An 11,499-nucleotide genomic window follows, 5' to 3' on the forward strand; every position below is an offset into this window, starting at 1 on the left:
GTTCAGTGGGTTGTACTGTTTTTGCTGGTGGAGGGTCTTGCCTTCATGTGGATGGCTGCTGACTGATCAGGCTGGTGGTTGGTGAAGGCTGGGGTGGCCGTGGCAAATGCTTAAAGTAAGACAACAATGAAGACTGCCGCATCACTTGACAGTTTCTTTCGCAAATGATTTCTCTGCAGCACGCAATGCTGTTTGACAGCATTTTACCCATAGTGGAACTTCTTTCAAAATTGGAGTCAGTCCCCTGCCACTGCTCTATCGAACACGTTTATGTCATATTCTAAATCCTTTGTGGTCGTTTCAACAATCTTCACCAGGAGTAGATTCTATCTCAAGAAGCTACTTTCTTTGCACATCCATAAAGAGCAACTCCTCATCTGTTCAAGTTTTATCGTGAAATTTCGCAATTTGCTCACATCTTCAGGCTCCACTTTCAATTCCAGTTCTCTTGATATTTCTATCACAAGTGCAGTTAGTTCTTCCAATGAAGTCTTGAACTCTTCAAAGTCATCCATGAGGGCCGGAACCAACTTCTTTCAAATTCCTATTAATGTTGATATTTTGACCTCTTCCATAAATGACGAATGTTCTTAATGGCATCTAGAATGGTGAATCTTTTCCAGAAGGTTTTCAATTTAGTTTGCCCAGATCCAGAGTGATCACTGTCTATGGCAGCTATGAAATTATGAAATGTATTTCTTAAATGCTTAAAGTCAAAATGTTCCTTGATCCACGACCTGCAGAATGGATGCTGTGTTAGCAGGCATGAAAACATTAATCTCATTGTCTTCCTTTTAGCTCTTGGGCTACCAGGTACACTGTCAATAAGCAGTAATATTTTGATAGGAATCTTTTTTTTTTCTGAGCAGTAGGTCTCAACAATGGGCTTGAAATATTCAGTAGACCATTCTGTAAACAGATGAGCTATTATCCAGGCTTTGTTGTTCCATTTTAGAGCGGCAGAGTAGATTTAGCCTAATTCTTAAGGGCCCTAGGATTTTTGAGATGATAAGTGAGCACTGGCTTCAATTTCAAGTTACCAGTTGCATTAGCCCCTAACAAAAGAGTCAGCCTGTCCTTTGAAGTTTTGAAGCCAGGCTTCTTCTCCTCTCCAGCTATGAAAGTCTTAGTGGGCATCTTCTTTCAATAGAAGGCTGTTTCATCTACATTAAAAATCTGTTGTGTAGTGTAGTCACCTTCATTAATGATCTGGGCTGGATCTGCTGGAGAACTTGCTGCAGTTTCTACATCAGCACCCACTGCCTCACCTTGTCCTTTGATGTTATGGAGATAGCTTCTATCCTTAAATCTCATGAACCAACCTCTGCCAGCTCCCATCTCTTCTTCTGCAGATTCCTCACTCTCTCAGCCTTCACAGAATTGAGGAGAGTTAGGACCTTGCTCTGGATTAGGCTTTGGCTTAAGGGAATGTTGTGGCTGGTTTGATCTTCTATCCAGACCACTAAACTTTCTCCCTATTAGCGTTGCACTGTCTTATCATCCATGTGTTCACTGAAGTAGCACTTTTAATTTCCTTCAAGAACTTTTCCTTTGCACTCACAATGTGGCTGTTTGGCATGAGAAGCCTTCCTCATTAAACCTAATCATTTCTAGCTTTTGATTTAAATTGAAAGATATGTGACTCTTCCTTTCATCCGAACACTTAGAGGCCTTTATAGGGCTATTAATTGGCCTAATTCCAGTATTTCATATCTCAGGAAAGAGGGAGGCCCCAGGAGGGGGAGAGGGTTGGGGGATGGCTAGTTGGTGGAGCAATCAGAACACGTAACATTTATCGATAAAGTTCTGTCTTATAAAGGCGCAGTTTGTAGCATGCCAAAACAGTTACAACAATAACATCAAAGATCACTGATTACACATTCACCATAATAAATGTAACAATGAAAAAGTTGTAAATATTGTGAGAATTACAAAAATGTGACACAGAGACATAAAGCAAGCAGCAAATGTTGTTGGAAAAATGGCACCAATTAGACTTGGTTGACACAGGTAGCCACAAACCTTCAATTTGTAAAAAAACAAAAACAAAACCAAAAACACAATATCCACACAGCACAATAAAGCAATGCACAATAAAATGAGGTACGCTTTTAGTTGTACTTGGTCCCTATGCCTAATTTTCTCTGGCTCTTATAGAAAAAGTTTGCTGACCCCTGATCTAGAGAGACTGTTAATGTCAATTGGGATTATAAACCCAGAAACTTAGAACATATACTGGACCAAAAACAGCTGCTACTACACTCAGAACATCTATTTTATAAAAACTGATTGCGGAGTACTAATTAGTGACATTGGTAACAGATATAAAAGAAGAAAATGCAAGGCAGTGAAAAAATGTGGCTGATATCTACTTCTAAAAAAAGTGGGTTTTTGTTGTTGTTGTTGTTTTTGTTTTTGTTTTGCTCTGGGATGGAAGAAAATAGGATGAGTCCATTTCTTAACTGTCTAGAGAGAAATGATGCTACATTTCTGAAGTTCTCTGACTATAACGAGTATTTGGAAAAGAGATGGGTTGGGCAGTGTGGAAATGAAAATTTAGGTAACAACCTAACACAATTTGCAGGCTACATGAATAAAGAAAATACTTCATGATTTGGTACTTTTTAAAAGCCACTGGGAAAATAAGATCAACTTAAAAAAATGCTTTGATTATATTCTCTGTTGCAGACAAACAAACCAAGCAGGGAAAGCCTGCGGAAAGGAACTTTCAGGTCCTAATATTTTTTTCCTTCCTTCCTTTTTTGACAGAAGTTCTCTTTGATTAAAAAGTCAAATACCAGATACACTGGAGTAGACCAGAGATTATTTGTAAAAAAGAAAAAAAAAACAGGATTTGGAAGAAATGGACAAGCTTGTTATGGAACATAATTAAACCCTACTTCCAAACATTTCCTAAAAAAGATTTTAACAATGAAACTTTTTTCCCCCCTTGAAGTTCTTTGGTGATAAGCTACTGAGAGGACCAGGCATGATCAACTGCCACTCCTCTCTCCCATGGAAATTTCTGTTAAGTTCCCTCTTTCATTATAGGAAAAGAGTCGTTCTGTGGGGTAGACAATGCCCAATCCTTTTTCTTCTTTTCAGTTCACCCCCATTCTTCTTCTCTCTCTGTCCTAATGTGGTGAGCCATAGTGGTCCAGAACACATTCTAAAATCTTAGAAGAGGGGGCTAAATCCCAGCCCTAGACTCCCTGTGACCTCAGATGTTTCTGGACCTAGGCAGTGTCCCTTTGCTCAACATGGGGCTGTCATGGGAATAAAACAAGATGAAGACATGCTTACCATAGTGACAGGGACCTTTCAGAGGCTTTTGGCAAATTAAAGAGAAAAAAAAGGGAACTGCCACAGGCTTTTTTTTTTTTTTTTTTACTTTCAAAAAATGAAAAACCTTCCTGTGAAGTCTAAACTTTGAAACTTTAGGAATATGGAGCCTCCTGGGCACCCATAACAGGCCCTGGTTTCACAGTAACTCAACAGTGGAAGCAGTCATGTATTTATGCTGCACAGTCTGATTAGAACATCATTTTACTACAATCTGTTCTTGGGACTCTCAGACTCTAGGCATAGGGGTCACCTTGATTTTATGTAAATGCTTACATTATTAGTGACCATATGTGGCTGGGATGTGCTAATAGCAGAGAATAGAAAATAGGAAAATGTTTACAGTTACTGGAAGTCTAAACAAAGGATGAAGTACAACCTAGACACCAAGTAACTGTACCTTTTTAGGGGTAAGAAAGGTAAGAGAATAGGGAGCAGCATGAGTTAAAATCCTAAGTCAGAAAGATAAAGAAAAGCATTCTCTTATCTTTAGGTTAAACAGGTTAGATAAACAGCTGATCCGTGGAGATTTCCTAGAGTGGATCCCAGGAAACAATGCTAATAATAAACCTGAATGGTTGAGTTTGGAACCTAGCAAAACAGACATATCAAAGAGTCTGGAAACAGGGTTCCAGCCTGAGAAGGGACAAGAAGGGACTGAGAAGACAATATGGAAAAGGTCAGACTTAGGACACCAGAAAAAAATGTCTGTGTGTAAAAAGAAGAAATATAAAATCCGTATATAAGACTTATCTGCTATGGGACCAGAGGAGACCTCATATAATTTACACATACCTATAATTATAGATGTTGTCAAATCTATATTTAACAACACATATGTGAATGTATATGTATAATTTGTAGTAGACCTTTATCAGAATATTATACCTACTTAATTGGGAGGAATTTAATAAAGTTTTCATGACATTATTGAGAAAAAGCAAAAGAACTATCAGGTAAATGTTATTTCTGCTATGTAGATTCACAAATGCATGAATATCTGGTATTAATGGATTGTTGGTAATTTACGGAGAAGCTTCTAGTGCTGTATGCTGGATTATATAATCTCATATCTTGTTCGACATTATTATTGTGTTTGGCATTACCATTCAGGAATTTGGTTAAGACATGGAAAGCAGGTTTACTGAGTGTATCAGTGAAAGAAGGCTGGAAAGGGAGAATTTCATTAGAAGATAGCAGGGCTGACAAATACTTTACAAATAGTAAGTATGGGTGAAAACAGATATGGAACAAAAGAACCGTCACAACAGTGGCTATGTAGTAGCTAACACCATTTGACCACAATTTCAGTGTAAGCCAGGAATTTTACAATCTACTAAAAGAACAAGGTGGACCATAGGCTGTGGGAAATGATACTCAGAAGAGAGGTTATTGAGTCGCACAGCTCAGCCCTAAGAGACCGCACATGTCATGAGGACGCAAATGGAGGGAAGTGTTGGGTGGGGAAGGAACAGGTGGCAGAACATGCTGTCTTCAGATAAATGAAGAGCTAAAATGTAGAAGAGAGAAGGGAGTTTTCCTCAGGACCCCCGGAACACAAAACACTGTAAATTCTGCTTTCAAAAAGTAACTTTCTAACACTTTCAGACATTTAAAAAATTGGAATGAATTACTTTATTAGTACCATATTCCTTTTGCTACAAAGTCCTTGGATTGATGAGGAATATCCATTTGGCAAAGATGAAGACAAGTCCTTTCTTTGAGTGGAAGGCTAGATAGACTAGGTTATTTTGAAGGTATACTCCTATGTTTCAGTTTGGCTCCCCCTAAAAACAGAGCATGAGACAGGGTTGGATGCAAGAAGTTTTTAGGTGATGAATGGGAAAAGTGAATGGAGCAAGGGAGAATAGCCAGTGAAGTATGTTGACTGGGTTACAGCTGTGGGCCTCAAGGGCTCTGTCCCACTGGAAACCATCTGAGAAACCATGCAGAAGGAGTCTCAGAGTTATTCTTCAAAGAGGGAAGACTGACATAGTTGTCCCTGGAGACTTTAACTCTCCCGCTTCCCAGACCACAGCCTGGGAGGAAGCCCAGAGTCAGAGCAGCTGAGAAACACCAGGGAGCCCACAGCGATACTGCCCACCGCAGCTGCAGCTGAAACAAAGGAGGGCTGGGGGGTGTGACACAAGGGAAAAAAGTACCACCACACCATCTAAGTCTATGATTTGTGCTTTACAAAAGGCAAGTGTCCCAGCACTCCTCTGTCCCCACTACACCTCAAGTTCTAGCAGAAGCACTAGTGGCAAAAAACAAGGGTGGGGTTGGGGGTACACCTGTTTTGTGGCACAGGGAAATGATCTTTATTTTTTTTATTAAAAACATTTTTTTAACGTTTACTTTTGAAAGAGAGAGAGAGAGAGAGGGAGAGAGAGCACGTGCGCGCGTGCAAGTTGGGGAGGGGCAGAGAGAGGAGACACAGAATCCCAAGCAGGCTCCAGGCTCTGAGCTGTCAGCACAGAGCCCAACGCGGGGCTTAAACCCACAAACCGTGAGATCATGACCTGAGCCGAAGCTGGACACTTAACCAACTGAACCACCCAGGAGTCCTGGCACAGGGAAACAATCTGACATCATACGCTATGCTAAAATTTGACAACAGACAAAAATCCTAACATCTGAAACCAATTTATTACCCCACAAACACACACACGCCCCTGAAGAACCAAGCAAACCAAAGCTCTTCGACCACATAATAGTGGTTTACTTATTTCTGTTTTTATATCAGTCCCTGGCCATATGCTTTTCACACTTTGCCATCTCTAAAATTGGCATGTCATAATTCAATTGGTAGTGTTGTATTCTCTTAGTGGTACATAAAATCACACTGTTATCAAATACCCTTATCAATTAGGGTGTTTTACATTTAATGAGATATATCCATTTAAACTGATATTCACAAGGTGACTCTTAGCCTTAATTCTTTTGCTGGAGTGTTGAAAACCAAAATCATTTCCTATCACCAAAGTTTACATGATCCTCCATTTTTATACAGTTTTTCAGAGGTAAAACAACACACATTTAAAGAAACTGGAACTACTACTGGCTAAACATTAACGAGAAAACTTTGCATGGAAAAAAAAAGAAAAAAAGGGACCTAAAGAATCGTTATTACTTAAAATGATTAATGACCAGTGATAAGACATATTCTACATGGAGTGGGTAAAAAGCAATATTCATCAATGGCTTCCTAAGATATTAGTTAACGATTTACACAAAGGCAATATATTCATTTTAGATTTCCTGAGAGAAGTTCTTTTATTTTTTTAAAGTCTGTTTGTTTGTTTGTTATATATAGAGAAAGAGAATGGGAGAGAGGCAGAGAGACAGAGAGAGAATCCCAAGCAGGCACCCTGCTGTCAGCACAGAGCCCAACAGGGGGCTTGATCTCATAAACCGTGAGGTCATGACCTGAGTCAAAATCAAGAGTTAAGCACTTACCTGACTGAGCCACCCAGGTGCCCTGACAGAAGTTATTTCTAATGGTCAGTTTTTAAAGACAGCTAACTTTGTAACAGAGTGTTAAAGAGTAAGTGAGTGTAATTCAAGCTTTGGCTTGCTCTTATTGCCTGGGTGCCCCATCACAACTCCTTCCAGAATAACAGCTCTTAAAATTAGACACCATTTGATGCATGTTCTGGAGGCAACGTCCGTGGGCACCGGCACACAGTGTTCACCAGATTAGTTTAGGAAGATGATATGCCATATTCGGCAGGAGAGACCCAAGGGGTGACAAAGACAATTAAAACAGTGTATTGGACAGATGGAAAGTCTATATAAGCCTGAGATCAGTGAATGAATACTATTGCACAAAGTAGTTCTATAGGTTCTTTCTAAAAGTTAGATCTAAGTAGTTAATTTATTCTGTGAAAGAATTTCAATCTAAAATGGAACTGGAAGGTAGAAAATGGAAAATCTTATGCATGTGCCCTCGGGAAAACAAAACTTGAGGACAGAGAGACTGATTTCCTACATATGCTGGATTTATAGAAAACTGATAATATTGGAATGACAGGGAGTTGGTCAGGGGGTACCTTATATCAACTTTGGGAAGTTTCACTTATGGTTTTCAGAGGAATGAACATGAAATGACACAGGCCTGGCTGGTCTCACAGAAGAGCTCCATTGAGCTGTATTTGTAGGACTGGACTGGTTTTGTCTGCTCAGGGAATTTTCAAAGCTGGTCTCCATTTGTTTTTTACTTGAATAGACTCTAACTGAATTGTTTCTTCTTTACATTCCCTGTCCATAAATACAGCCTACTTCAAACCCTCAACTGACTCACCTGTAGCTTGCTACATTCTGTGTGTCCTAAATTGCAATTCCTCTGCTCTTCTGGAATCAACTTTTTTTTTTAAATATAACTTTGAGTTTGCCTCAATTTACCTCTTTATTTAGGTGGGAACTCTAAGTACAAGCATATATTTTCATTTCAATGCCCAAAGACTAACAACAACAACAACAACAACAACAACAACAAACCACAGAGCGGCTTCTTTAAACAGACAACAGGCAGGGGTGATTTTCCCCAAGTTGTCAACAAGTCCTTGTGGAATTAAATGATCATCATTTCTATGGCTGTGGGAACTTAATTTCATAATATGCCTTTCTACATACTTCCTTCAATCTCACAATTCATATATTAATATCATTGTCACATGAAGCAAAGCCAGGGATATAGGATGACAACTGACAACACTCATTCCTAAGTTGGGAAAAAGTCTGATTAAAGCTTTTAAAACCATAGGAAAGTTGATATACTAGATTGATAGAAATCATTGAACATTTTTCCTGAGACATTTATGAACAAGAAATGTCAGCAGATTAAAATATCACCTCTACCGCTTCCCAGGCCCATTTCCTGTACTTTGGATCATGAGTCAGTCGCCACATGTACATGTAAGTCTCAACAACCTCTGGCCGCAGGATGTAGTATTTTTCATTTTGCCTTGTAGCAATGGCTTCAACACCACCATCGAATCTGAAAGCTTCTGGTCCCAGCTTCATAACTAAAGAGTATGCACGGTGACAAGGGTTATTGCCTCGGACACTGCTTAGTTCTATAACTTAAATGAAACTAGAAAGTACTTTACAACATTCAAGAGATATGCCAAAACAATCATTTTAAGAAATGGTTATACCATAAGAGACTCTTAAGGACCGAGAACAAATTAAGGGTAGGTGGGGGTGGGGGAGAGGGGAAAGTGGGTGATGGGCAGGAGGGAGGGCACTTATTGGGAGAAGCACTAGGTGTTGTATGGAAACCAATTTGACAATAAATTATATTTAAAAAAAAGAAAAATAGAAATGGTTATAAACATCACATAATAAATAATGTTCAAAATAATGTCTCAACTTTGAGAATATAGTCATCTAAGAGTCCTTTTTAGAAAATCTTTCATTTAACCATCATTTACTGAGTGCCCCCCAGGTAAATACAAGGCACTACAACACCCCTTATTAGTTAGCTGGAAAACTAATTCTAAGTCATTATGTCATAAACTATGTTAATCTTTGTGCTTCAAACTCCTATTTCATAAGAAGGGACCCAGACTCTATTTCATAGAGACACTGAGAAGATTAATAATGGTTTATAAAATACTAAATTTCTTTTGCACTTGGGATAGAGAGTCTTACCCAATGTAATTTGCTTAAAGCAGGGTCAATAAATGAGACTGGCTTAACCGTTTACGGCCTCCAATTTTGTTCCTTAGTAAACTAAGAGTAGATATTTTTATGTAGAAAGCAGTACTTCCTAAAGTAAAAAATATAAATTCCTTTAAAATATTAATCATGAGCTTCCTATTTCATGAGGCACAGTGGATATTCTTTTGATGGCAGCAATGTCAATGTTCCTTAGGAATGAAATAAAAGCATGTGGGAATAGATAGAAAATGAAGAGTAACATGTACTCACATGTGCGATTGTAAGATTCATAACAGGTCCGGGCAATTTCAGCCCCGAGTTGAAGGTAGTGTTGGGTCAGGCCTGTGGGAGCATCGTCCGCCCCGAGTGCAAACATGCCTCCAGCAAAGCAGGTCAGGTGGCCCATCTTGTGTTCCAGGAGGCCCCCTTTCCACTCCGCGATGTAAGTCAGTCCCCTACTAGACTTGCGGATCAAGTGAGTCTCAATTGCCTGAAAATAATAATTATTTTCAACATTTTTAAATCTCCTCTCAAATTTATACTAAAAACACTCTCAAGACTAAGAGAGAAAAAGGATATAACCTCACTCACGGTTTGAGTTTGTTATAAATCTGATTCAACCTGAAATTTTATGCTCTTGCTTTCTGTATCTTCTTCTAGTATATTCCTTATTAGTTTGGTTAGTTAGAATTATCACTGTTGGGCCAGTCCAGTTGGTTTTGCCTGAGTCCATGATCAAACACTTTTAGTCCTCATACAACAAAAATGGTCTGCTTCTCAATGATAGGCCACTGGTGTAGACGTAATGCTTAATGCATTTCCATTTTCACAATGAAGAAACAGCACAAAGCACAGGCCCTACTGTGAATGAAGAACAGAGCGTATCTGTATATAAAATCAGGCTGGTGGTATTACCCTTCCTTTTGCTCTCTTAGGCTCAGAGAGTGGCAAAACTGAGTGGGAAAGATGTGCTGTTCTTGAATCAGTTTGCTTGGCCTCAAAATTCCAGCTCTGACATTTACTATCTGTGAATTTGGTGGGTAATTTGCTTACTGTATCCCCAAATCTCAGTATCCTTATCCATAAAAGGAGAATAAGTAGTATTTACTGAGAAAATTCAGCAACATTTAGTTTATGAAGCAGTCAGTACTGTCTCTAGCACTTGATAAAGTTCATTTATCATCCTCATTCACATCTCCATTGTGGTAACATTTGAATTAAATTCCTCCCTAATAATTCTATTAAAAAGCACATTCATTTTGACAAAATCCAGCACCCTTTCTTAATAAAAACCCTTGAGAAAGTCGGGATAGAAGGAACATACTTAAAGATCATCAAAGCCATTTATGAAAAGCCCACAGCTAACATCATCCTCAACGGGGAAAAACTGAGAGCTTTTTCCCTGAGATCAGGAACACGACAGGGATGCCCACTCTCACCGCTGTTGTTTAACATAGTGCTGGAAGTTCTAGCATCAGCAATCAGACAACAAAAGGAAATCAAAGGCATCCAAATTGGCAAAGCTGAAGTCAAGCTTTTGCTTTTTGCAGATGACATGATATTATACATGGAAAATCCGATAGACTCCACCAAAAGTCTGCTAGAACTGATACATGAATTCAGCAAAGTTGCAGGAAACAAAATCAATGTACAGAAATCAGTTGCATTCTTATACACTAACAATGAAGCAACAGAAAGACAAATAAAGAAACTGATCCCATTCACAATTGCACCAAGAAGCATAAAATACCTAGGAATAAATCTAACCAAAGATGTAAAGGATCTGTATGCTGAAAACTATCGAAAGCTTATGAAGGTAATTGAAGAAGATTTAAAGAAATGGAAAGACATTCCCTGCTCATGGATTGGAAGAAAAAATATTGTCAAAATGTCAATACTACCCAAAGCTATCTACACATTCAATGCAATCCTGATCAAAATTGCACCAGCATTCTTCTCGAAGCTAGAACAAGCAATCCTAAAATTCATATGGAACCACAAAAGGCCCCGAATAGCCAAAGTCATTTTGAAGAAGAAGACCAAAGCAGGAGGCATCACAATCCCAGACTTTAGCCTCTACTACAAAGCTGTCATCATCAAGACAGCATGGTATTGGCACAAAAACAGACACATAGACCAATGGAATAGAATAGAAACCCCAGAACTAGACCCACGAACGTATGGCCAACTCATCTTTGACAAAGCAGGAAAGAACATCCAATGGAAAAAAGACAGTCTCTTTAACAAATGGTGCTGGGAGAACTGGACAGCAACATGCAGAAGGTTGAAACTAGACCACTTTCTCACACCATTCACAAAAATAAACTCAAAATGGATCAAGGACCTGAATGTGAGACAGGAAACCATCAAAACCTTAGAGGAGAAAGCAGGAAAAGACCTCTCTGACCTCAGCCGTAGCAATCTCTTACTCGACACATCCCCAAAGGCAAGGGAATTAAAAGCAAAAGTGAATTACTGGGACCTTATGAAGAT

General features: G+C 39.0%; 1 protein-coding gene across 1 annotated transcript in view; it reads right to left on the bottom strand.

The window, feature by feature from the left end:
- Window positions 1-11,499, bottom strand: part of MAN1A1 (mannosidase alpha class 1A member 1) — a 173,508-nt gene that overhangs the window by 3,731 nt on the left and 158,278 nt on the right. The window contains exons 9-10 of the mRNA XM_040474511.1: window positions 9,277-9,496; window positions 8,197-8,369 (exon numbers count right to left, since the gene is read on the bottom strand). Of these exons, the coding sequence (XP_040330445.1) occupies window positions 8,197-8,369; window positions 9,277-9,496 (393 nt within the window). The remainder of the gene's footprint in view (window positions 1-8,196; window positions 8,370-9,276; window positions 9,497-11,499) is intronic.

The sequence above is a fragment of the Herpailurus yagouaroundi genome, unplaced genomic scaffold (genome assembly GCF_014898765.1).
Source record: "Herpailurus yagouaroundi ecotype Mexico unplaced genomic scaffold, PumYag 139, whole genome shotgun sequence".
Taxonomy (NCBI): Eukaryota; Metazoa; Chordata; class Mammalia; order Carnivora; family Felidae; genus Herpailurus; species Herpailurus yagouaroundi.